This window comes from Cyclopterus lumpus, chromosome 11, assembly GCF_009769545.1.
Source record: "Cyclopterus lumpus isolate fCycLum1 chromosome 11, fCycLum1.pri, whole genome shotgun sequence".
NCBI classification, from domain to species: domain Eukaryota; kingdom Metazoa; phylum Chordata; class Actinopteri; order Perciformes; family Cyclopteridae; genus Cyclopterus; species Cyclopterus lumpus.
The window spans coordinates 10,079,798-10,107,094 of NC_046976.1; the positions used below are offsets into that span (position 1 = coordinate 10,079,798).

Sequence of the window (27,297 nt, forward strand, 5' to 3'; positions counted from 1 at the left end):
CAATCTCTGTTCCTAAAGAGTTGATTGAAAACAGGTGGTGATAATGGGGCTGGGTTAATTGTGATACACAGGTTTTATAATACTGTCAATTAGTTCCCATTGTTCAGTCTCCAATGCATTGCTGAAATGTCATGAAAATCCATCATCCATGTTTCCATCGACAAATACATCATCCACTTTTTCAAGCCTGAGACTGTTCATTCAAGTAAAAAAGTGATTATATATATATATATATATATATATATATATATATATATATTAGTCACTCTGAATATATTTTTAACAAATTCTGAAGGAACATGCATCTTTCAGAGCTGCCCAAAAGCAAATCGATGTTTGGCAAAATCAAAGATTGATGAAATAAGGAAAACTCCCTTTGCAACAATACATTTCATAGTTGTTTAATTGACTAAAAAGGCCTTACACTGTGCTCAAATATTTAGGAGTTCTTTTGTTTCCTTATGTGTTTAACGAAGAGTGCCTGCATTCTGCTGGTCAATCATACTCTGTATTGGGTCAGTAAAAAAGGGCCTCATCCCTCTTGTATTTGTCTACGTCTCTTGGGTGGGTTTGCTTTATGTTTTTGCTATTTTTCATGTGTTTTGGTCATGAAAATCCAGTGTAACACCAGAGATATTGCTACATTACATTACATGTCATTTAGCTGATGCTTTTATCCAAAGCGACTTACAATAAGTGCATTAAACCATGAGTCCAAACTCAGAACAACAAGAATCAAGCAAGTACAATTTCTTCAATAACGTTAAACTACAAAGTGCTATCATTAAGAGACATTTAAGTGCTACTAAAGTGTTAAACTACAAAGTGCTATCAGTAAGCGACATTTAAGTGCTACTAAAGTGCTACTACGGCTCTACCTTCCCTATTCAAGGTACAGTCGAAAAAGATGTGTTTTTAGTTTGCGACGGAAGGTGTAGAGACTTTCTGCTGTCCTGATGTCAATGGGGAGCTCGTTCCACCAATGAGGAGCCAGCACAGCAAACAGTCGTGACTTTGTTGAGTGTTTAGCTCGAAGTGAAGGAGCTACAAGCCGATTGGCAGAAGCCGAGCGAAGTGAACGAGCTGGGGTGTACGGTTTGACCATGTCCTGGATGTAGACCGGACCCGATCTGTTCGCAGCACGGTACGCAAGTACCAATGTTTTGAAGCGGATGCGGGCGGCCACCGGTAACCAGTGAAGGTCGCGGAGGAGCGGAGTAGTGTGGGTAAATTTCGGGAGGTTGAAGACCAGTCGAGCAGCTGCATTCTGGATGAGCTGTAGAGGTCGAATGCTATTAGCAGGTAGACCTGCCAGGAGGGAGTTACAGTAGTCTAGCCGTGAGATGACCAGAGCCTGGACCAGAACCTGTGCCGCCTTCTGAGTGAGAAGAGGTCGTATTCCGTTGCTCCCCGAGTGCTTCACTGAAGCCCATTGCTCCTTAATAAGAATGGATCAAATGCAGAGAAGAATTTCCCCACTGGGATCAATACAATAAAGTGTACATTAAATTTTAATTAAATTAAAACATCCATCAAACAGAAAAGAGGAACTTCATATAATTTGCAACATTTTAAAGGAGGCCAAACAATTATAATGTGTACAATTACAAAGGAGGGCTTGACCAACACCATGATGCCCATCAATAGATGTGTCTCAATTCCGCTGCTGCATCCTTGTGAAGCAGGAAGCGTTTGTGCTGCGGCTCCTTTAAGGACCAGGCGGCAGCCTGTTTGTTACCAGGACGACATGTAATGACACAACTCCGGGTGGACTGTTTGCTGCAGGGGCCGTGTGAGTGAGTGAGTAAGTGTGTGTCTGTCTGTCTGTCTGTCTGTGGGAGTATCAACGTGACAAACAACCACTGAGTACAGTGCAGGTGAACAGAGTGCATTTTTCCAGTCACTAAATTGATTAAAAACGAACCAGCGGCTTCTCGGCGGCCATGGATTGAACATTAGGCTAACTCTTACGGGACGCTACTTATCGCTGTCTACTAGTTGGCGTGCGTGTTGCCAGGTAAGACTCAAAACTACAGAAAGACTCGTCTTTTGCTTCCATGCATTTGTACTATGTGTTGTGGAAATGATCTTCCAATTTGAAGCTACATTTCTGACGGATGTGGCTCAACAATTCAGTAATTTCTACCAACAGTTTTCATGTTTTCCAGAAACTTAAGACCACTGATCTCTTTCAGAAATATTCAAAGGATATGTTGATGATTTCTGAGCAGAGGAGCGTACTATTTTTAAAAACATGAGCAAAAAATCAACGAACCTGTCTGAGGTGGAGGACCACATTTCTCTGAAGTATGAAATCAAGAAGAGACTCGGAAAAGGGGTGAGTGACCTTTTGTCTCTTCATTTTCTGGATTTCATGGAAATGGAAGCTAATTTATCCCAGGATATACAATATAATCATAATCATAACACAGCTCCTTACTGGCCCTTTAGCATGAATCCCCATTTGCACACGTTTTGTGAGTTACTAAACAGTTTCTAAGCTGTTTTGGCAAATCTTTGGCAAAACTTGTACATTAATGTTGGCCACATCTTTAAGCCCCCCATGTACTTTAGCCTTAAGAGAAATTCCTGAAATTATCCAGACTTAAGGTCCTAAATACCAGGGTTGTAAGCAAGGCTTTATTTACTTTGGCAGGACAAACTCAGCTGATGTGTGAGGACACTTGTTCCTTAGAGTCTAAACCCCTTGGTTTGTCTCTCCACTGTATGGTTGCCACATGACTAAACACAGCATGGTTTCTTTCCATGGACTGTCCACAGAGACTCACAAATTGCTGCTCTGTTTGCGTATTAGCTAACTAGACATACCTGACGCCCTGTGACTCATGTTATACATTCGTTTAAACTGTTTACAGTTGACAGATGTGCTAAAGGCATCCTATGCAGTGTTGCTTTATGGAGCCAATGCATAATGAGCAGCACTGTGCTAATTGACTTTAAAGGGTCATAAAGTGTTTTTACGGCAGAAAAGAAAGCTAAATTATTCTGAATAAATCGTTATCTCTTCTTTTGGACCTGGGGTTTAATTGACGGATACAAAAGCCACCTGATGCACAGCAGGGCTGTGTGAATCTGATCCACTGCCTCCAGTGACGGTGTGCTCTGATGACCTGCCTCACTGCTGCCTATGTTATGCTTGACTTCACTGCCTTCATCAGCACCCTGACCCTCCCTTCCCCATTGGGGCTAGCTACCATTGAGGACGCGGAGGTTATGTCTTCACCTTTTCCAATAGGAATATGGTGCTCAGAAGAGCAGTTTGTTTTATTTGGGATTAAATGTTACACATACCGCACACATAAAAGGCACATAATATCTTGATCCTTAGATCTAACATTTCTTATGCAAAGGACCGTTTTGACAACCTCTTGGGCATACAACTATTTTAAATTAATCAGAAAAAAAGACAGCTGAATGAGTTAAACAAAAAGAATACTCAAAATTATTGAAATTGTTGCTAAATTGCTGATCTTTATCTGGACATGGAGCTGGAGCTGCATTGATTTGTTAGCTTAGTATTTCTAAATTCCTGCTACAGCCCTGACACCGGTGATTTCCTAATTTAGTTTTCAATATTTTTGTGCCTGTTTGACATCCTGCAGTAAAAATTCTATAGATGCGTCACAGAATATAAGCCACCTATTGCATGGAGAAAGGGTGACCTGATGTGTTACCAGTATGCTGTATCTCTCTCAGGCTTATGGCATCGTATGGAAAGCAGTTGACAGACAGACAGGCGAGATTGTGGCTGTGAAGAAGATCTTTGATGCCTTCAGGAACAGGACAGATGCCCAGGTGAGTGCTTGATGTTTCTGCTAAGTGACAATGTAGTAACGCCATTATTGTATCCTGTTAACTTTATTCAAATAGTCTTGTTTTGCAAATTAGTTTTTTTTCCTTTTTCTGATAATTTTCTTAGAAGTGTTTCCCAATTTGGCTCCCTTGCCTGTTTCAATAGAAAGACGAGTTTGGCTAATGATTAAACAGAACTAGAGGCTTGTGTTTGTCCCTATGGCTGTGTGTCGGTTGCAGATGTCATATCTAAATTGTAATTTGTTTTGTTCCTTTTTCAGCGGACATTCAGGGAAATCATGTTCCTCCAGGTAACAATAATAGTTGTGTTTGAAGCAAATATCAACTGACTGTCATACTATCACTCTCTTAAATGTAAATCCCAAAGACTGTAATGTTAATAATCTCAGCCCCACTTCTCTACATTGTGTTTCCATAATATCTGTCTTTGTCTAGTCTTTCATAATGTACACAATATTGGGGACACTTCATGATAAACAGTGATTGTTGTGTCTGATATTTATGATCCTTACTCCTTCGTCAGTTAATGAGCACCATCGCCAATTCTGAAAAAACATGCCACAACAACAAAATGGAAATTCCTTTTATACTCATTTTTATAAACACTTTTGCATTAACTAAAAGTCTGCTCCACTGATACAGTAGTTGTATCATGCCCTTCCTACTCTGGCACACACTGTATTTTTCTGTGACTTTTTCTTCACAGTTCATTGCTTTATTCACATGCTGGAAATGTTTCTCCACCAATTGTGCAACTGTTCAGTTAACTGTGTGAAAACCATTGAGCTACGACACTACTCGTACAGTCTGTTGAAAAATGGACAGTAACAAACTCCAGCATTATTATTATCTTGAAAGCGATTGACAATGCAACAATGTGCCCGTCTAACGTGGCTTGTTATCAACATATTCCTGTTTAATTCTTAATCTGTTGACCTACATTTATGTGACCTTAAACTGTGCCTCTTACAGGGAAATTCCAGTGTTCTAGTAATGGGGTTTATAGTGACCATTATGTAACCTCTGTTAAAACGTTCCCTACTCTTTATACAACCTTTACACAATACCTGCCAGTTATTATGGGTCAAACAACAGTACCCAGAGCCCTGGCTTTCTATGTGTATAGTTTCTGTCACTAAAAATCTAAATTCTGTTTTCAGGAGTTTGGAGATCATCCCAACATCATCCAACTTCTAAATGTCATCAGAGCTCAAAATGATAAAGACATATACCTCATATTTGAATATATGGGTGAGTGTTTGGAGGTTTTTTTGCACACAAACATAGCTTCAAAAAATAATCGTTAATCAGCTATGACACATCGCGTGTGTGTGTGTGTGTGTGTGAGGGTTTCTGCTTCACTTGGCTGGCTGCACTGTCTTTACTGCTGAGTCCACAGATTGGCCTCCCCCTCCCTGCAGTCTAATCCATGACTGTACACCAGCATCCATTGCAGACCTCCACAGTTTCTCTCTGGCATTTTTATTTTCGGAACTTGTTTAAAATCATTGTAAATTTATGGAGGATCATGTGTTCAGCAGATCTATGCCAAAAATCTCAAATAACTGATGACGATTGAATCATTGGTAGATGTTACTGCAACGGTCATGTTATCATAATAAAAATGTTCTACCTTGTACCAGATACCGACCTGCATGCAGTGATAAAGAAAGGCTCCCTGCTGAAGGACATCCACAAACGTTATGTGATGTACCAGCTCCTCAAAGCCATCAAATACCTGCATTCAGGAAATGTTATCCACAGGGACCAAAAGGTAAGCCAGGTGGACAGTACTAGGCATTAGTCCATTAATACAGTATATGTTTTGGAAACCTAAAAAAAAAGGTATTTATTTTGATTTAAAGAAATCCAACTTAAATACTGGCATTGTACTTGTACCTTCACAGTATGACATGTTAATGACGTCCTTTAATTTGTTTGTGGTTGCTCCTTACTTTCTCAATTAATTAAGTCATTGTTTGGTTTTAGAAAATACTGAAAAGTACTTTCTAAAGCTCAAGTTGAGCTCTTCAAATTGCTTGCTTTGGTTGACCAACAGTCCAAAACCTAAAGCTTTTCAGTCTATGGTGATATAAAACCCATACCGATGTTAATTGTATCAGTTCTAATGTAAATCTAAGCAACTTTTGTACAAAATACTGTTTCATGCAATTGCATTCACTAACTCCTGACATGGCTACACAAAACGGCCTATGATCCTAGAGACTAGAATTCCTTCCCTCCTCCACTCCTATTCCACCTCTTTTCACTGTTTGTGAGATTTCTGTTTTCATACCTTGGTGCTCGGTTTCAAACTATTATTTTTTCCTGTGAAGAGTGTTTCTCTTGTCTGTTTCCCACAGCCATCTAATGTACTGCTGGACACTGACTGTGTAGTCAAGCTGTGTGATTTTGGCTTGGCCAGATCCCTCAATCATATCCAAGAGGACAGTGGGAATCCGGCACTGACGGAGTACGTGGCCACGCGGTGGTACCGAGCTCCTGAGATCCTGCTGGGATCCACGAGGTATCACCTGGGATGTGCATCTGTTAGTCAGTATCTGTACCACATCTTGTCATGGTGCTTTTTCTTCACAGCAGTTGATTTAACAATGATGAAGAAGGTGACATTAAAACATTTTAATTCAAGGGACAGAATACTGTAGAAAGTAAGTTGTGAGTGTTCCAAACCATAAGAGGAGTGCATCTTGTCCAAAGGTACACTAAAGGTGTGGACATGTGGAGCCTCGGCTGTATCCTGGGAGAGATGCTGCTGGGAAAAGCCCTGTTCCCCGGTACATCCACTATTAATCAAATAGAGAAGATCATGATTGCCATACCACACCCTAGCCCAGAAGGTAATCAAATTAAAGATTAAAGAGATTAATTTAAACCCCTTACACTTTACTTGTGTTAATGGCCTGCATTAATCGCTTTTAATAAATTAAATGTGATTTAACTTTCAGATATTCTTGCAATCAAGTCTGAATATGGATCCTCTATCATTCAGAGAATGTTACTGAAGTAAGAACATTTTGTTTTATGTTGTGAAACTCCTACAGCACATGTTAACGATGAAAGACGTTAGTTTTGTATGTGTAGCCTACTTAAATATAAATAACCAACCATTCATCTGTTCAATTTCACGCGGTCAGCTCACATGGATTGCTTTGTTAATGTGCAAATACAGAGTGTACACAGTTTGTTAATGTGTAAATACAGAGTGTACACAGTTGCTGGTGATGCTTACTTTCTCACCTTGTCACTCCTGGGCTAGAGCTAGTTTTGTGAGTGATAATAACAAACGTCCTCCACTGGGAAGACTGTTATCAGAGCCTGCAAGTGGAGGTGGGCCTGATTACAGTACATGCTCAGAGAGCAGGAGCAGTAATTATTGTGGAGATGTAGTGACAAAGGAAAACCATGAACTGTAATGACAGCTTTAAAAGACCACCTTGTTGAAAAGGGAGTGTTGGATATGAGCAGTGCAGAAAATTCTGCTTGCTATATTTCTGATCTTTGAACAGGATCGGATATTTTGCAAATATCTGTCTGTACTTTAAAAGGAAAAGTATTGGTATTTATGTATCTTTAACTCTAAACTTAAATTTGGTTTGATACTTTCAATCAAATCTCTTGTCTGCATATGTGAAAGAAGTTATCCAACCAAAAACTGTTGGTGGATGGAGATATAGTTGCATTGTGGGCAATGTAGGCGTCAGGTTGTGAAAAAAGACTTTTTCTCTTGTTCCACTGCATCGATTTTTATTCTTTTGAAAAACTGTACAATATAATTCTGTTATACCAGAGTAATGCTAAATTTCGGAAGCCCCCTTTTAAACACTTCCCTTCCTTCCTTCACCAGACCACAGGTGCCTTTGGAGGATCTTCTCCAGCCTTCTGCGCCTCCTGATGCTCTGGACCTGTTGAGAACTTTGCTAGTTTTCAACCCAGACAAGCGACTGACTGCTGAGCAAGCCCTCCAACACCCATATGTAGCCAGGTATTTTCTTTATCAAGAATTACAATGAATTAATTGATTAATAACTGTGGTTTCCCTAACAGCAACATCATTGTAGTGATGTATTTTTATTCTGTTCTCTTTAGTGTGCTCAGGTGAACAGTAAAAAAAAAGTCCTCTGTGTGTTTTGCTGCATCGATTAAGTCTAAAGTCATCAATATTTGATAAATTATAGACTATGATTTATTCATAATTGTGTTTTCTGACTCTGGAGGTTTCATAATACAGCCAAGGAACCAGCTCTTAACTATGATGTCGTGCTAACAGTGGATGATGATGTGCAATTATCTGTTGTTCAGTACCGCAACCAACTTTATGAGGTAAAAATGAGTCATGAATGTCGGCAACATTTAATTTAATCTTTACCATATTACTGAGCAGTGTATTGCAGAAATAATAGTTTTTGACCTGATTACACAGGTTAAACCTAATTGTCCTCTTTACCTCAGATGATACTGGAGAGGAGAACTAATCAGGGGGTGCTAAGGCTGCCAAAAGATGGAGGCTGTGTCAGTCGCACGGTGAAGCCCAAAGTGAAGGATAAAGTAGAGAAGGGCGCAGCGGCAGCAGATGAGGACGAAGACCGCGAGGGGAAAACACAACATGAAGAAACAAACCACGAGCCTTCATATACAGGGGTCACTAAACCTGGGCCTGTGAACGTCTCAACTCCTCTTGCTGTAGAGAAGACAAGTCCATTATCAAGCCCTTGCTTGGGAAAACTCACATATAACCCCATCACACATGCCCCAAGTATGTCTGAATTTAATGTTTTCCTGGGCTGGGTATCAAAATTCAATACTTGTTGGTACTGAAATACAAAATATGTTTGTAACACTGAGAATAAAAAGAGGCCTGAATGTTCTGTATATTATCACAATAGCCTATAGAACATTTGAAGAGAAAGAAAATAATGCGATCAAAGTTAGCTTTGTTTATTGTGTGTTTTGTATCTTTTTATTTGGTTTATGATTCATTCAAAATAGGTTTGTAGGGAGGTAGAAAGAGAGCCTGTATATAATTATTTGAGAGGCGCTGGATTATTTACGCAACATCGTCATATGTGTACTATCAACATGGTATCAATATTTAATTTTTCAATATTGTGTTTATTTTCAATACCAGTATATTGTTATACCCCTTGATATCAGTATAGAAACTCAGATATTGTCTAAGCCCTGATGTTCATGCCGTTACAAATCTCAACAGCAACATGTATTTTACATGCATCTCTCAAACGTATATACCCCACACTCTCAGGTAGAAAACAAAAACTCTTATCTCCACTCAGATGGTTTTGTTCGGAGTCCAGCTGGTCCTCCTCATAACTACCCCTCTGCTGCAGCCAGCAGGAAACTAATGGCACAGATGAGTAATGGAGATGCAACAACATCACCAACAGAGGGCGCCAACGCTAATGTAGTAAGCAACAGACTTCAGTCCAATTCCTGTTCAGTTTCGTTTTCTCTAGCTGTGATGTAATCTTGTTTCGTTTTTACATCCTTTTTTCTTGCAATCTCTTACTCGCTCTGTCTCTTGTCCCTACCCTCACAAGTCCATGGACCAGATTCTCCAGCGTGGACGCTCAGCCCCTGTGGCCCATAGCCGCTCCTTCTCCTTGACCCTGAACCAAACCCAGAACAACCTGCTGGTACGCAAGGATGAGCCATCCCTGTCCTCTGGTCTATGCGTCACGTCTGCACGCCTGGTTAGTATGCAACATCTCAGGACACATAGAATATAAGTTAATGAAGGATGCAATTTCCGGCTATTAACACGCTTGCGACAGTTTAGATTAAAGATATATGGACATTTTAAAGCGGTGTGGCTTTGCTCAGATGGATTGGCTCTCGTCACCTTGGTTTTCTTCCCATGCAGAACCAGCGCTCCAACTCTCAGGTTCGAGAGGCTCGGTCACCAACACGGTTCAGCAAGAAAGTATATCAGAGCAACTGTAATGTGGCAGCTGCAGGTGACCCCCGAGCCAAACTTGGCAGCTATTCCCAGGCCTATGGTACCATCAACAAGACTGACCTAGACAATCTGCTTCGAAGCCGTCCTTAGAATCAGTAATGACTGTCATGTCAACAATACCAAAGGGGCCGAACGAACACACACAAGATGAGGCTTCCACAAGGATGTTAGACACAAAGCAAGCTGAAAAATAACATGTCAAATTAAACCGTGAAGACTGTTACACCTCTTGTAGATTGTAATTATGGAGCCATACCTGTTGCTGTAGATTCTCACAAGGCTTGATTACCAACCAGACCGAAACCCCAGACCTTCAGTGACCCTGATGGTTCGTTTGAGGTATGTCAGTTTGTGGTAATTCACAAATAACTTTGAGCACATTATCAGCTGAAATGAAACATTCACATGCTGAATATTCTTAAATATGTTTGTTTTAACTAATTATCAGACAGGGCGTCAATAGAGGCTCACAAAATACTTTTTGCCTCGGGGTCCACTGCAGGGTCAAACCAGACGTGCGTTTTCATGTTATGTAGCTATGAGCTATAGGGTATATATTTTATGCACATCAAGCCAGTGGGTTTTTGATGGACATATGATAATTGTAAAATATGCAATAGCTGTTTGAATTGATGATGCAACAATGAATTGTTTTTCATGTGAATGCAGCAATAAGCCTACTTGTTCCTAATGTGTACAGAAAGAAAAACATGAATGTTTCACAAACCAAGTTTAAAATGTTTAACCAACATGGATGAGTGTGGCAATACAGTTTAAGAATAAACTGAGGTGGAAGTTCTCAGATCCTTGCTTTTTACTTGAAATCTTGTATACTTTGATCTTTATGGGTCTCAAACTTACCTCAGAATTGATGGTAATTAGAAGTCTAGAGGAAAATCTCTCTTTGGTGGAACTGCTAACAAAGCACATCTTAGAAAATGTCAAAGGGCCTCAAGTACACTGCTTTTTATAAGAGGTCACAAGCCAAAAAGCCTGGAAATCACTGGTTTAGTCTTAAACAATTATTGTATTTATAAGTGTATGTGTTTTTTTACATCTAAAATTTGCAAAGTACTTGCTTGATATCAGACCGAATTTTCTTGACGTGGGCGGATTCAAAGGTCTGTACCCAGGAAACTGAAATGTGGAGTAGAAGTGTAAAGTAATCAGTGATGGGTGGAAAAAGAACTCTTTTATCAAGTCCTGCATTCAATGGATTAGTCAAAATAATATTATATTATATATATATATATATATATATATATATATATATATATATATATATATAAAAATAAAAGTGCTCATTATGCAGAATGGCCCATTTCATAAAATAAAATAAAATTGGGTTATACGTATTGATGCATTTGTGTGTAAGCATCAATATCATGGTAACGTTTTTCTTTTTTTAAACTTGCTTCATCTATAATAATATCAAATGTATTAATTGTACTCTGCAAAGTATTCAGTAACTATAGCTGTTGGATAGATGTAGTTCCGTTGAATAAAGTAACTTTAAATTAGTATACTTTACGTTAAGTACAAGTACCTTCAATTTGACATAAATACAGGCCCGTAGAGATCACCCCCGCAGCCCCCGCAGCCCCCGCACCGCGGGGGGGCCTCGCAGGGACAGGGGGCCTCGCGTGGCAATTATTATTATTTTTTTTTAATCCAACACTAGCCAGCGGACTCGGCTGTATTGCGGCTAAGTGTCGGCTGACTCGTCTGTGTTCCGGCTCGATGCGGCCAAATGTGAGCCACCTTTGGCACATTTCACTGTTGCCATGTCTGGCCCAGGTGTAGCTGTTACGGACATGGGCAGATTCTGTCTGAGACATGGCAACCGGTTTATCGACTCTGGCCGATGATGGCTAACGAATCTGGGCCGAATAATGTAATAAATAAATAATATTACATTACATTACTCTCTCATATAAAGCTATACAATAAAAAAAGTATTTTAAACTGGCTTTATAAGTTTTAAATAATAGTTGTAAAGGCAACCACTAGGGCCTCCTGCTACACGGACTGGTGTTATTGTTGGGCCGCGGTGTATTCTGGGAGAACTACTAGGAAATTTCTCTTGAGGAAAAATGAAACGCACATTTAAAAGTGGTGCCCAAAAGCGGCATTCAAAACAGAACATTTCTGAATTAAATGCCAAACTTCCCAAAAAAAGTCTTTTTCGACCAGCTGGTGAAGGATGCACTCATCTGCCAGAAGAGACAGGTATTGTACTGTTTGCTATAGTTAGCTAACATTACCACGTAGCTAACGTTATACTTTGACAGCTGTACTGCTCTGTCTATGTGTTGTGCTTGAAAATACATTAACCTTATTAAACCTATGCTCTCACTATACCCCCTGCGCCCATTATCGGACCCCCTCCTTAATTATCTCCACAACCACATCGTTGTTTAACTTCATTTCACGTTGTACAACACTGCAACCCTTTTGAGAAGACAACGGCTCTGTACAAAATAATTAAAGTAACCGTTAAGTAAGAAAGGTCATTTTCCAAGCTAAAACTGATCGAAACATATCTCAGAAGCTCCATGTCACAAGAGAGGCTGTCCGGTCTGGCCATTCTTAGCATAGAGAATAAACATGCGCGCAGTTGAGATGTAAAGAGCGTGGTTAAAGACTTTGCACACAGATTTTCTAAAAGACGCGCACATGTGTATTCAAATGCAAACCTGTAGAAAGTAGCCTACCGGTGTATCGACTATATGTAGGCATATTTGTTATGTTGTTGTAACATATGTTCTGTTTGAGCTGTTTGATAGGCCATATGTTTTTTTCTGTTGGAATACATTTGTTCTCTGTTTGAGCTGTTTTTTCTGATTGAATAAATTTCCCTCAAAAGAAAAGCTTGGGTCCTGTTCGTTTATCTTTGGATAATGACCGCCGGACAATACATTATCCCTTACATATGGGGGGGGGGCTCTCAGGGTTATTCTGCAGGGGGGCCTCATGTGTTTCCGTTACGGCACTGCTTAAGTACAGTGCTGTTAATATGCATCATGCAGAACCCTCCACCCTCTACATATTACGATTGCAGTATTTTGTACAGCCTGTACAGACCTTTAATTGCACATATTGTATATGTATATCTCTCTCTTATATGACCCTAATGAAAACATACTGCGTCATTATGGCGGGGGCAGAGACAAATTGTGTCATTTTGTGTAACACGCGGAGATTCCCACACACCACGTGACCACGTCGTGTGGTGTCGTCACAGGCTCCGCTCGAGACCAGTTGTTCAGTTGATCAGTCCAGAGACCAGGAGGAGGAGGAGGTATACTTAATGTCGGCTGTCACTCTGAAATATACACATTAAAGGTACGTGGGTCAGACTGTGCTGGGACTACAGTCGGTGTGTGTGTGTGTTAACGCTAAATGTAGAAACCTTATGATTAACTTTGATGGTTGTGCGGCTAGCGAGCGGATTAGCAACGCTCAGCATCTCTCCCGTCGCGCGCGTTAACACAAACGGATTGTTTCAGCAGAGCGGTTCATTGCTACATAGGTTGATGCGGTAAGTTACATCACTAAGATAATACATTCGGCTTGAACATTAGCTGACAGCTCAGCCCCGTTAGAGTGTTTGTTGGTGGTGGGGGCGGGCGGGCGGGCTGTGTGGTTTTTGTCCCCAAAAATACTTGCTCTATATGGATTCAACATGGCCAGCTGGATACTGGGTACCTTCCACCTATGAATCACTAATAGGTGTTTGTTCCACCATGGTGGTTTTGCTATCTTCGGGCTGATATGTGTGAGCTTTTGTTGGATGTAACGGAAACAGATGCTCGCAGTGTCGCAGTGTTTATCTGCGCTGGTGGGGCCTAGACGTCAGATGGAGCAGCGCCCGCTGCAGGTGCAGCGTGCAGCCCAGGCTCACTGTGTATGTTGGATTCATGTGTCTGGTCCCGCACAGCCTTTAAATAACGGGCCTATCTTACCTTTTGGATCCAGACTGGTGGTCTAGTGGAGTGTTCCTTGCTTGTCGGTGTGTTTTTAAGTCACTATTCATTGCATATAATTAACATAACGTTATGTGGTTCTTTTCAGCTCTAAGTGATTACATTAGTAGTTTTTGTTTCTAAGAATGTATCAAGCTAAAAATGTCAAACATTCAGATGTTCCATCTTCTCAAATGTGAGGATCTATTGTTCCCTTATTTGTTAACTTACTTTTTATGATCATAAACTGCATATCTGTGAGACTAAATTGAGAAATTTAATGACCTTGCTCTAGGAATTAGTGACAGATATTTCTCAATATATTCTGACATTTAATAGAGCAAACAATCCATTGATTAGTTTAATAATTGATTTGTATATCTATTGTTAATGAAAGCAATTATTAGTTGCAGCCATAGACATTTCTTAGCTTTTCTTTAATATAATCTATTTTAATTATAATCTTGATAAGCTTTATACTGTAATTAAACAGGATGGTTCACTTTACAAAAGAATATGTGTAGCGTTACGATAACGGCATATCAGGTCTTGGTCCTTTCACTTGGAGCTATAGTGGAATATTTAATCGTATGTCATGACATGGATATGTATTATGGATGAACAATTATTCTTTTTACTGATTAGTTAATAAGGCAACCATTTTGATTTTGCTTTTTACTGATGTATATTATTGTAATACCTTGTGCTGTGAGGGACATTTCTTTTACAGACCAAACAACATATTGATTAATTAAGAAGAATATGCTAATCAATCCTTTATGAAGATAATCATTAGTTGCAACCCTGATATGTTTTTGTAGTAAATTTAAAAAGAAAGTCAGTTGAGAAACTGCTCATTGATGATATAACAAGACCTGTCTGTTTTGGCCTTAACCAATAAATGACATGCTTGGAATAAATGCCGTATTATAACAAGATGAATGCTGCTATATTACCCATATCCTGATTCTATGTTTCGATGTTTCTCCATGACTATTCCACACATCTCCAAATATAGGCTGTCTCCATTGGCCAAAAACAGTTTTTTGCTTCTTACAGTTCAGACCCCATATGGAATGATTTGTATTTGTAGGTTGACAGTGTTATTGGTTCTCCATTTACAGTCTGGTTGTCCCGTGGTGACTGAAGCTAAAGCATTATACCTAAATATGACGTTCATTATCTGAGACCGAAACAGCCTCAGTATTCTTCCCTGACAGCTTGTTACCAGGACATGCATGATGCAATGTGAAGCTATTTTGTTTGCTGTCCTTATGACACAGTTATGCAGTGAAGAGAGGGGTATTTAACATTTAGGATGAGTTTACTTTGCTTGCACTTCAGTTCAGTTTGGTAAGATTTAGATTTTCAAAGACTAGTTGGTCTCGCATATGCGATGGTCACGGAGGCTAAAACTCGGGCATGGGAGGAGTTCGGGGAGGCCATGGAGAAGGACTTTCGGTTGGCCTCAAGGAAGTTCTGGCAAACCACCCGACGGCTCAGGAAGGGAAAGCAGGGTCTACCCCAGGCTGTTCTCAGCAGGGTGGGGGAACTGCTGACCCGGACTGGGGACATCGTCGGGCGGTGGAAAGAGCACTTTGAGGAACTCCTAAACCCGGAGCTGTGTTCGTCTTCTCGGTAGTAAGTCAGACACGTTCCCGGTGGGTGTTGGCCTCCGCCAGGGCTGCCCTTTATCACCAGTCGTGTTCGTGACCTTCATGGACAGGATATCTAGGCGCAGCCAGGGGGCGGAGAGGATCCGGTTCGGGAGTCTCGGGATCGCCCCTCTGCTGTTTGCGGATGATGTGGTCCTGTTTGCCTCCTCGGACCGTGACCTCCAGCATTCACTGGGGCGTTTTGCAGACGAGTGCGAAGCGGCAGGGATGAGAGTTAGCACCTCCAAATCTGAGGCCATGATGCTCTGCCAGAAACCGGCGGATTGCTCCCTCCAGGTGGGGGCAAACTGCCTACCCCAAGCGAAGGAGTTCAAGTATCTCGGGGTCTTGTTCACGAGTGAGGGTAAGGTGGAGCGGGAGATCGACAGGCGGATCGGTGCGGCTGCAGCAGTAAAACAGGCGCTGTACCGGTCCGTCTTGAAGAGGGAGCTGAGCCGGAAGGCAAAGCTCTCCATTTACTGGTCGGTCTACGTTCCAACCCTCACCTATGGTCACGAACTCTGGGTCGTGACCGAAATAACGAGATCTCGGATACAAGTGGCCGAAATGAGCTTCCTCCGTAGGGTGGCCGGGCTCAGCCTTAGAGATAGCGTAAGGAGCTCGGACATCAGGGGGGAGCTTGGAATCGAGTCGCTGCTCCTTCGTGTCAAAAGGAGTCAGCTGAGGTGGTTCGGGCATCTAGTCAGGATGCCTCCTGGACGCCTCCCATTAGAGGTTTTCCGGGCACGTCCAACTAGTAGGAGGCCCCGGGGAAGACCGAGGACACGCTGGAGGGATTATATCTCCCGGCTGGCCTTGGAACGCCTCGGGATCCCCCAGAATGAGCTGGAAAGTGTTGCGGGTGAGAGGGAGGCCTGGGTCGGCCTGCTGAACCTGCTGCCACCGCGACCCGACCCCGGATAAGCGGGTGATAATGGATGGATGGATAGTTGGTCTATATTGTCCAGACTAGATAAATAAAGCTGCAGTATTTTGATAATTGCCAACTGCTTACACTCTGTAAGGAGTGAATAATTGATTTCAACTATAAACTAGTGATGAATTAGCTGAGCTTTGTTAGAACTGGGACAGTGTATTGTTGCCACCCGAAAAAATAACAAATGTCTTCTTCCAACAAGATTCTTCCAAATTTATTTATTTCCTGTCATTACGACATGCCACCTTTTATTTATTTAGATTTAGCGAGAACATTTTATCGTTCTAATAGTGTATGACATGTTGAACTGAGAACTTTGAAAATGTGTTATAACAAGATAAACTGTAATTCAACCTATACACTTTTATGTTGTAATGAGCACAAAGAAAAATCTGTTCTGTTATTATAAAAAATAGTTGAGAAGGTTGCAGTATGTTACCATACTATGCTATACCTAAAGTGCAGCCATCTGTCACAAGGCGAGGTGTCTGCAGGTTGGACATCACAAGAGCTGCTGACACGGCGCGTCACAATGACAACATCTTGCCAGAGTGCTGCATCGGCTGGCAGACAGGCAGTCAGCAACTCTGTGGGGGATTTATCTACCAGGTGGTCCATGCCTACTCATTATTCATACATTTCATTGCATGTGTTGTAACTCTGTAACACTGTTCATTTTGTACACATGACATATATTGCTTCTGTCTATCTGGGGAGAGGGATCCTCCTCTGTTGCTCTCCTGAAGGTTTCTTCAGTTTTTACTGATCTGATGTGAGGTCCTGGGAGTGGGATGTCCTGTATACAGATTGTAAAGCCATCTGAGGCAAATTTGTGATTTTGAGCTATACAAAATTAAATAAACTGAATTGAATTGAATTGGTCCAAATGGAGTTTCCATAACATTGATTTAAGGAGTGAGATTAAAAAGTAGCTGGTTCTGTAGTTGATACAGTTTTAAACCACCACATGAAACTTTTTCACCACAGAATTAGTCACTCATTATGTGACTGAAACAACATTTTATTTCTCAGTGAAGTTCTAGATGTTGGTTTAAAGTGTTGCATATTAAAAGTTGTATACTTAAATGAGTTTAAAATGTCATTTTATCGAAGTCATCCTCCATCAAAGATCACAACTTCTTATTTTTAACCTGTTGAGGCACCACACATTGTAACACATACACCTCCCCACTGCTTTTTGTGCCTGTTTTGTTACTGTGTTTCCTGGTGTTGCTTTGGCATGCACATAGGATGTTGTCTGTGGGTTTGTCGAGGTATTGTGTTCGCCTAATTGTGTTAACATGGCTCTCTGGCTAGCCCACTGAATCCCCCCCCCCCCCCCCGCCCCCTTTAACCTAATTCTACTAGCGATAGCTATCCGCAGAAGCCACGGATATTGGAACAGTTCTTATCCATCTAGCATTGGGGCGTCTCTCCTAAGAGGATTGAAAATCACCGACGTAATGCTTGTAAAGCTGTACACAAACTCTGCCTCAAACGGATTCACCCCTCTCAAAAAAAACTGGATTGACTATATTCACCACTGACATGGAAGTGAAACTATTGTGGTTTCTTAATTTATCTATGTGTGCTTGAGTTGAGTGGCTGGCAGACAGGGCACTGACTTTACATGTCCTTTACTGCAGTGCCTTGACTTTTGTTATTCTGACGAAAGATCAGTTCTTTCTTTATTTAGTTCATTTTTATTTATTTTTGTACACTTCTTGACTATTAAATCAAGTACTTTTTAAGCGATTACAGTTTCATGTATCAGAGGAGAAGTTTGTCTCTGCTGACCAGGCTGACTTCACTGAATTCATATTTCTGATATTCTCTTGACTCTATGGTGTTTTACCATGAAGTAATCCATCATACACAGATAGAAGGCTCCAAATAGGCAAACAAAATCACTGGATGGACTGGGGAAATTAAATGTTCTCATTTTAGAAATGTCTTTGTTATCAAAAATTATGACTCACAAGAAGTTGTATAGGTTAATGAAGTTGATAATAAACTGATATCTTTGAACTTTACACTGTTGGCAATTTCACCTTGAGCTTAAGGAAATCGTGATGAGCATTTATTTTTCTGACATTTTATTGATAATTGATTAATGGAAAGATCTTGAGCAATGTGTTTTGCTTCTTACATCAGTAGGATTTTTATTTTCAGCCTTGTCTCCCAGCGCTAACATGGCTTGCAAATCCTTTTGAATCCAGAGTTACAAAGTGAAATGCTTTACATGGACATTGCACAGGGAGGGGTCACATGCTTTGACTATGTGTGTCACATGATTAGTTAAGGACTCGTGGGTTATTCAGTTACATCTCTGGGTTTGCTCAGACGACAGATGTCCTGTCGGAGGAGTAGGATGTTTGTTATTTCAGGTCAAGAAAGTGATCCGTAGTGATAAAACAATATTGACTACATGTGCAAATATTTAAATGACAAATAAATAATCTTTTCAAGTAATTCAACTAAATTGTACTCTATCCCCTCTCCCCTTACACAACCATTGTTGTCTGGAAAGCCGGGAGGGATTTGGCTCCTCTGATAATGATCGTAATCTGTTATGATCTTAATGGAGATTGTCTGTATGAAGCAGAGCCAGCCCTCGCCATGTTTGTCTGGAGTCTCTCATTGCAGTGATGGACAGGCAGAGATCATCAGGACACACACTAGAGTCTGGATGCGTTTACAAGGGCAAAATAGAGCAGTGTTGCATAACGCTTACTGTGTGGCCTAGAAAGAGTGGAGGAAAAAGATAGATGGAGTATGAGAAACAGTAAGCCTGATTTTTAGCTTTCTAATCTGCCACTGAATGGATATGTTATTACTCATGTATAATATATATATGTGGTGGTGGTGGTGTGTGAAAGAAATAGCATAAGGAGGACTGAGAGTAACTACTGTACAGTGGCTGTAGTTTAAACAGCAGAGGTTTATCCCCGCTGTGAAGTCTATCCGCTGCAGACTCAAGCTTTTCTTTTAAAGTCAGCAATTAGGGGAATGGCTTTTGGCTCCCATCCTGCCAGTAGAGAGTTTGATATGAAACTTGCCGAGCACATTTTGAAGCACTAATAAACCTTTTATATCTGACCACCCTTTTTAGTGTGCAGCCCTGTGGCATGCATGCACATGGTGAATTAGCTTTATACTGTAGATTGAAATGTAAATGGCTCAGAAACCTGTTGTGCTGGGCCTGGTGGGGGGAAGGACACTGCAATAATGGCCAATATGTCAGGCCTCTTCCTTAAGCAAAGCAGATTAATAATACATTTGGTTCCCAAGGCACCACCTGCGTTCATGGTAATAATGTCCGTTTACCGTCTCCTCAATTTCTCTTGCATCCTTAATTGCTTTACTTTCTATGCTGGCTAAATCAATACAGTTAGTGTGTGGGATTGACCCTTTTATAGAAGTATAAATGAAGCCCGTAATTATTGGTTCAAGTTTCCACTGAGGGCAGCTGTAAAAAGGAACCCGCACCTCTGGTTGAACCTTGTTATTTGTAAAGATTTACAATGACAAAAATCCTTTCAAAATGACTTCCTCCACGAGATTCTGTTTCATAAGTTTAATAAAAACACAATTCAGGGGTTGATACATTTTTGACACCACAATCAACCAACACCATCACACCCCACCCTGTCTGGGTAACATTGACATTAGAGTTAAAACAATTAGTTGATCAATCTGAAATGAATCAAAAGAAAATTAATCCGCAAATGTGATTTATTTTATTAATCGTCAAAGTCGCTTTTGAAGCAAAAAGGTCAAACATCAACTAACATATTTAAATGTTGTACACTTTATAAGAACAAAACAATGAGGAGGAGCATTAACTTGCCATTGGTTTTTAAAATGTCCTCTTTAGTTATATTCTTCCCTTTGATGCTGTGGTGGCAGATCTCCCTGATCCATTTCAAGGCCTTGATTACGGCCAGGTGCGTTTCATCCCCTGTAACCCGGTCTCTCTCAGTGCACTCTCCACTACTGCAGGTGTTGCAACAGTCTTTGTCGTTGAAAGGGCCTTTGGTGGCTCATCTCTTTTTCTATTTTCAGCCTTTTCCTCCTGATCGCTCACAGCCTAGTTTTCTCTCTCAAAGTATTCCTTGGAAGTGTCAGCGTCAATGTCAGTTTATTCGGGTTTGTCCACAATAGGACCACGTGAAGACCAATCACATTTGATTTGTGTCTGTAGAGTGAATTAAATGCATATTTTAGCAGAAACAAATCCATCTACAAAAGGAAAGTAAAACAGCTGGATTTGAAAGTGCTACCTCTCCTCAGTACCTCTGTCCTCTCTTGCTGCAACATTGTTTTTTTGCCAGTCACCTTTTTAATCACTGCATAAGTGCTTGTCTCGTTGCCAGTTTGGCCTAGATACTGAACCAACATTACTTTTTCTCTGCTTACCTCTGAGAATTTGACATTGTATGAATATTCATACAATGTCAAACAAGAGATATTGATTTAAATCTTCTTGCCTGTTCAATGTATGTTTGTGCTGGATACAGATGTTTTTTTAAGTGAACTAAGTCTCATTTTACTTCTCTTCATCTCATAGATTGTTCTAGTAGCACAGTGAGCCATCGCCCACATCATGTCCCAGGACAAGAGTGGATACCCTGTTATGGGTGAGAACAACCCACTTCACAACAGCGTCTATGGACCCCCTCAGCCAGGTTTTGGCATGCCCCCACCAAACTACAGCCAAGCCCCAGCGGGACCGTACCCTCCAGCAACCGGCTACGGACAACCAGGCTTCCCCCAGGCAGGCCCAGGTTTTGCCCCTGGTCCCTACCCTCAGATGCCTTACCCTCAGATGCCCTACCCACAAGGGCCCTACACTCAGGGGCCTTATCAGCAAGGACAAGCACAGCCAGGCTTTCCCGATGACCCAACGGGTGAGTGATTAAACCAAAGATGTGAGGCATTTATGAAGAGAGTTTTCTCTTTCTAGGCCACCTTATTCTTTGCTATTATATACTTGAGTGTGACTCAGAGGCAATAAACCATGACATAACCAAAAGTGCCTCTATGAAAGTGAGCACATCATGTCATTTCACTCCGCTAATTCTCCATCCACAAAAAACAATGTCCTCAGTTGTCTTCATTTATTACTTTCCAAAACGTTTCCTCTTTGCTTCATAAAGCTGTCTCAGTTCAGTGAAAGTTACCAGTTTGAGCAGAGTTTTTCCTGCAAATGGATGTACACACTAAAGGCTGCTAGAAGAACTGTAAACATTATCCAGGTCGACAAGAAAACCTCTCAACTCAAACGACTGGGCGATCAATGAGATCAATACTACAATTGGAGTGTGCTGAAAACACCACAGACACGTGTCCATTTGTTCGGCCTGGCATTTTTGCCGGCTGTTTAGTGCCCCTGAGCCCAGTGGAGAGCGGAGAGCTCAGTGCACACTGAGCCAAAGTTCAACCACATTGAGCACTTTGCTCCCCACAGCGAAAAGCCACCGTGGTGCTGCGCAAGCCTTTGGAAAAAAATGCGAAAGGCCGATAACAAAACAAAAACAAACTGTTTTCCTGTTTTTGTCATTCACCAGCTCCTACCGTCAGTCCTGGTTACCATAGTGATGGGCCTCCCTCTTACTACGACAATGAGGAGTTCACCAACTCTGGCTTTGAGGACAAGACCATCAGACAAGCCTTCATTAGAAAAGTAGGTGCTTTACCATGTCAACCAGATTAAACCGGTCTGATGAGGATGAAAATATAGCATTAATTCAAGTTATATGAATATGGAAAAGACACTAAAACATAATTGTTTCATCTCACCATCAATCCTCCCTCCCACCAGGTCTTCATGGTTCTCACAGTGCAGCTGATGGTCACTTTCTCGTTTGTTGCCATCTTCACCTTTGTCGACGAGGCCAAGTACTTTGTCCGGCGCAATCCATGGACATACTATGTGTCCTATGCAGTCTTCTTTGTTTCTCTGATCGTCCTCAGCTGTTGTGGAGAATTCCGCCGCAAGCACCCCTGGAACTTGGTTGCCCTGGTAAGAACTTGCCCTCATACAAAATCACAATCACAGTACTACTTGATGAATGGTCAGACATAAAAAGCAACCGACTGTCAGACAGGATTTTGTATGTTTCCGTAAAGCAAATTTCCCTGATGAGGAGTCCGAGGTGAGGGAGATACTCTGGAAGAAACAGTGGATACAGAAAAATTAATGAAGTGAATAAGGTGCAACTGATTTGAGATTTAAAGTAAAGTGAGGAGGATAGAGGAAAAGTGATAGGAACTGATTCAGAACCAAGAGACAGGCAGAACAACTGATCAGTAATGTTTTAGACATATCAGCATCATTTTCATATGAAGTAGAAACACAAAAAATAAATGATCTGGAAAATAAACTGTTGATGTGTGTGATGTGGCTATAAGTCAAATAAAAGCGTCAGTTTTTGTCATATTCCAAACATCTACACTAAAGACCATATTGATTTATGTGTTGTTTTTTGAGACAGAAATATCGTCCATCTCATCTGAATCTTATCTGAATCTACAACATGTAAAATATGTCATGAGTGATGTGTTTGGCGGGTGTTTTCTGTGTCTTGCAGTCCATCCTGACCCTGAGTCTCTCCTACATGGTGGGCATGATTGCCAGCTTCTATGACACAGAGACTGTCATCATGGCCGTGGGCATCACTGCAGTGGTCTGCTTCACTGTCGTGCTCTTCTCACTACAGGTCAGCACACACAAACAGCTGTTTGAATAAGTAATTAAATGTCTACAGACAAAAATCAGCACTCTGCTTGTTGAACCTTCTGGAGTCTGTCTATTTATCTTAACATACTGAGCATGTGTTATTTACAGTAACAACTTTATTTATATATCATGTCGAGTAAAGGTGAGAAAAACTGTTTAAAACTGTTTAAATCCCTTTTCATGTGAATGGACTGTATATTTTTTTTAAATGTTTCTACCCCATGTGTGTGTGTGTGTGTGTGTGCATGTGTTTTTCTTTACAACTAAGAACTGTAGCTATTATGAAGGATTTGAACATTTTTATAGGCGTCTGGGTCCTTCTTCCTGTCAACTTTATACTTAAATTGACTAAATGATCAAAGTCAGACTGATAGCTGTGCTGTAAAAAAAAAATGGATACAATGCATGAGGGGTAAGGAGAGTTTAATAGGTGTTGAACAAAGAAATATATTATCCAAAATCAACCTCATGAAAAAAACATGAAATATTCAAACGGCTCGCTTATGAATTGTTTTGACTGCATTTGACTTACATTTCTTTCAGTCTTGAAAGTTGTGAGTCTCACATCTTATGTCGGCTCATTTTTTCTTGTCTCCACAGAGCAAGTATGACTTCACTTCCTGTCGGGGCGTGCTGTTTGTTTGCCTGATCGTGCTGTTGCTCTTCTCCTTTCTCTGCATCTTCATCCGCCATAGGATCCTACACATCGTTTATGCCTCACTGGGCGCCCTGCTCTTCACCTGCGTAGGTTTCATACTTGCGTTGTGTTCTTAAAAAGTGACACTCCTTCTCACATCAAACTGTTGCTTGTATTTAGTTCTTGCCGCTTTTTTGAAGAATTGTTATTTACCACAACATTATTTATTGCGCAAGAGTGGTTCAATTAATCAAAGGTAAATTCTCCAGTTGTGTAATTTGATATTTGTGAGGTGGCATTCAGACAATTTCCCACCATATAGTGAACTTTATTCTGCTCAAAGAGCGATAATTATATCTGCAGAATGTTTAAGAGTGAAGCACAAACTGGGTCGGAAAAAGATGTATGCCTAGCAAGAGGAACGTGGGACTCTAACTTTGTAATTAGGATCTGAATATATGACCAAAACAGTTGTTAAAACGCCATGAATATTTTATTATACAGAGGATTATATATATTTTTGGGCCAACAGAAGAAGTAGACAACTCTACAAAGAGTAGAATTCAACCAGATGAACATGAGGAGAAGATGCAACAATTGGATGTGTAAAGAGCAACTCTTAAAGCCGAGCAGAATAAATGGCTCTATTGACCTTTAATATACTGCTACAAGTGAATTAACATAATGGATCGAGAAGATTGATCCATATGGTCTTACCAACACGATCCCATGTTGTCTCAAAGCATATATGGACATGTCGACAGAACGCTGCCCTGCATTGGTGTGGCTGAGCCACGTTCAACTTTTTGAAAGACAACTCTGGTTTTTTGTGTGTGAGCCGTCTGCATGAGCACCCCCACTGCATCGATTAGTGGTCCCATTCAAATGAAAGGGGGTGCGGCGTTCTCTCAGGCACGTGGCCTCAGTGTCGTAATACATGGCAAACTTGAGAGGAGAATCAGATATGTATGACAATATAACCTTAAATAAGAATGGAAATGCATATCATGTGTACAGAGTATGTTAACATGTGCTTAAAGGTATTTGTGACATGTACAGTCTTTTAGTTTATGACAGTATTTTGATATATTTGATAGATCTGAAACAGTAGCTGATAAAATACATTTGTGTGTGATTCATTTTAGATACCAAGTGTAGACATTTCTTTAAATGACTAATTCCATCCTTGTTTCCTCTGCAGTTTTTGGCTGTGGACACTCAGCTTCTCCTGGGCAACAAGAAGCTGTCTCTGAGTCCAGAGGAGTACATTTTTGCTGCCCTCAACCTCTACACTGACATCATCAACATTTTCCTCTACATCCTGGCTCTTGTGGGACGCTCCCGTGAATGAGGCTGCACCTTAAAGAGAATAAGAGGGAGACAGAGATAATCCCGTTATTGTGAAATGTTGCTAACATGCTCCCTAACTCCTTTAACTTTTGCTTCACTTTTTCCCATGGTACTCTTCATTTCCTCTTCGATCACACATACACTTCTTTAAACAGGCAGTTGTGCTGTGGAACAGATGCAACCTGTCATATAATCCGACTGAGAGGGACACTATTTATTTTAAACAAATCTATGATCGGTCTTTTCCTCAGTTTGACCACTTTGCTTGCTGTAACTGTGCTTCTACTAACACAGATGGCAACGTTAGTTTGGCTCATACATGTTATCCTATGAATGCGTGGCACTCAGCTTTGCCTTGCTGCAGAGATTAAACTGAAAAAGAGCGGGGAGGTATTCACAGTGCCGAATATTGATGCAAACCAGTTTTTCCTGAGAAGAAGTTAATGCTAGAAATTCCTGTTTTCCCAAACGTATCTCACCTTTTGAGCCCGCTGGTGTGAAGTAACTCTGCATGGCAACATTGGAAACACAACTAAAGGTGTGTTATGGTTCTTTAGAGCTACCAGAGGAATACCTCTATCACAGCTGTAAATAGTTAAGTGTATAACTGTATATGATACCTCAAACCCCTCCCACCTCGGATGTGTTGCTTTTTGGGGAAATGTGCCCTGATATTAGGACTGTACTGGGTAAGTACCCAGTACAGTAACTCAAATATTGTATTGGCAAAAGAATGAAGATCAGTGTTGGATGTGATTAACATGAACATGAATTATTATTTATAAACTATATATTCTTACGGAATGTCTTTTCATGTTTTGAAATTAATTATATGATTCCAAACTGAAATGTCACTTGTTTGCTCTCATCTGGTCATTAACATGAAGTGAAAATGTAGCGCTCTATACGTTTTTTCTCATTACAACTAATGTGAACTAAAGTTGAAGTATTGGAATTTCTGCCCACTTCCATACCAAGCTGATCCAAGTTTCAGAACTTCTGAGTTTTAACACCATTATAGATGGACGACTGACTTATAACGTATCTATTTATTGAGCTTGATGTAGATAACAGGGTTGCTTTAAGGTTGCTTTTAAGATGGTGTTGAGGAAGACACCTGCTTATGCTGTTGTTTGGAAAAATGTACAAGGACTTTGTTACTTGACGTGATTGTGAAACCACCATATACTGGTTATACTCAAAAGCTAAAGGAATCAACAGGCACTGGAAGCCAAAATGCACGTAAACACACACAACTTGAGAGATATATTTAACATGAACATTTTTTATTTTGTAACTTCAGTTTTGATTTTACACCTCTTGCATGGCCCTCTCCTCTCATTTGCATGTGTTGATAATGCACACTATACAGGTATTCCTGTTTTGGAGAGACACAGTGTTGTTTGGCAGCCCTTTTTTTAACTCTTGTGTTTGTATCTAACTGATGTGTAAGTGTACATAGAACTCCTTAGTGGTTTGATGTGTATAGGTAAAGTAATTTCAGGGCTTTGTAGGTCTGTTGGCACTGTATATTTGCATTAAATCAAAGTGGAACCACATTCCTCTACACTGCTGTTTGCTTTTCATTCAAACCGATAGTGTAAATGTTTTTTGAATTGTGTGTGTTCACTGACCATGAGCCACTCTTGAGAAGAGATGTTTCTAATAAAAGTAAACCGGCTGTGTTCTTGATATTAAATACTGACCAATAAATCAGCATGGCCAATATTATCAGTCAATTTAGCTGATCATAAATGAAGCTGCAGTACGAATCCCAAAGATATACTTTAAGTTAATATTTTGCCATTGCATCATGCATTGCATAGGTCGTCAGACAAGCTTTATTTTCAGGCTCCAATAAGTATGTGAGTTTTGCATTAGGTTTTCACTCTTTAATATTGACATCGGCCTCAAACATCTAGTCTTGATCTGGTTTAAAGCTTTTGAATAGTGAATACATTGTTACATATTTGAAGAAAATTTGTATTTAAAAGATTAATGTCATCAAAATATCTAAAATATATTTATATATAATATAATATAAATGTATTATATCATATACCATTTACCACGTGGTAGCCTATGGGACATTATAAATTGTTTATAAAACGTTTGTAAAAAGGCAGTAAAAGCAGTGAATGTGCACCAATCAGAAGGCTGGTTGTGCTGCCTGTATGCTAAT

The 27,297-nt window shown here is 40.5% G+C and overlaps 2 protein-coding genes across 4 annotated transcripts; both read left to right on the forward strand.

Moving 5' to 3' along the window:
* The first annotated feature begins 1,344 nt into the window (after nucleotides 1-1,344).
* mapk15 (mitogen-activated protein kinase 15) lies at nucleotides 1,345-10,631 on the forward strand. 3 transcript variants are annotated; one of them, XM_034545957.1, is made up of 15 exons: nucleotides 1,345-2,017; nucleotides 2,153-2,338; nucleotides 3,718-3,816; nucleotides 4,095-4,124; nucleotides 4,995-5,085; nucleotides 5,478-5,608; nucleotides 6,198-6,361; nucleotides 6,553-6,692; nucleotides 6,801-6,858; nucleotides 7,700-7,837; nucleotides 8,070-8,175; nucleotides 8,305-8,608; nucleotides 9,147-9,277; nucleotides 9,411-9,563; nucleotides 9,734-10,631. In XM_034545957.1, exons 2-15 carry the CDS (start codon nucleotides 2,255-2,257, stop codon nucleotides 9,917-9,919), a joined length of 1,815 nt encoding a protein of 604 aa, XP_034401848.1. In that variant the 5' UTR covers nucleotides 1,345-2,017; nucleotides 2,153-2,254; the 3' UTR covers nucleotides 9,920-10,631. The 3 variants fall into 3 exon arrangements, with proteins under 3 accessions (XP_034401848.1, XP_034401847.1, XP_034401849.1); XM_034545956.1 differs by having other exon boundaries at nucleotides 2,196-2,338; XM_034545958.1 differs by having other exon boundaries at nucleotides 1,345-2,338.
* Nucleotides 10,632-13,038: 2,407 nt separating this feature from the next.
* On the forward strand, nucleotides 13,039-26,674 carry grinaa (glutamate receptor, ionotropic, N-methyl D-aspartate-associated protein 1a (glutamate binding)). Its single transcript, XM_034545757.1, has 7 exons — nucleotides 13,039-13,174; nucleotides 20,957-21,296; nucleotides 21,957-22,072; nucleotides 22,211-22,411; nucleotides 22,980-23,108; nucleotides 23,729-23,872; nucleotides 24,967-26,674. The coding sequence occupies exons 2-7, from the start codon at nucleotides 20,993-20,995 to the stop codon at nucleotides 25,114-25,116; spliced, it is 1,044 nt and encodes a 347-aa protein (XP_034401648.1). The 5' UTR covers nucleotides 13,039-13,174; nucleotides 20,957-20,992; the 3' UTR covers nucleotides 25,117-26,674.
* Nucleotides 26,675-27,297: the final 623 nt, after the last annotated feature.

Excerpts from the sequence above, each read along its gene's own strand:
- mapk15 (XM_034545958.1), top strand. The coding sequence starts at position 2,255 with ATGAGCAAAAAATCAACGAACCTGTCTGAGGTGGAGGACCACATTTCT. Across the intron at positions 6,859-7,699 it reads ATTCAGAGAATGTTACTGAA|ACCACAGGTGCCTTTGGAGG; the intron begins GTAAGAACATTT and ends TTCCTTCACCAG. Across the intron at positions 8,609-9,146 it reads CCCCATCACACATGCCCCAA|ATGGTTTTGTTCGGAGTCCA; the intron begins GTATGTCTGAAT and ends ATCTCCACTCAG.
- grinaa (XM_034545757.1), top strand. The coding sequence starts at position 20,993 with ATGTCCCAGGACAAGAGTGGATACCCTGTTATGGGTGAGAACAACCCA. Across the intron at positions 23,109-23,728 it reads TCGTGCTCTTCTCACTACAG|AGCAAGTATGACTTCACTTC; the intron begins GTCAGCACACAC and ends TTGTCTCCACAG. Across the intron at positions 23,873-24,966 it reads GCGCCCTGCTCTTCACCTGC|TTTTTGGCTGTGGACACTCA; the intron begins GTAGGTTTCATA and ends TTTCCTCTGCAG.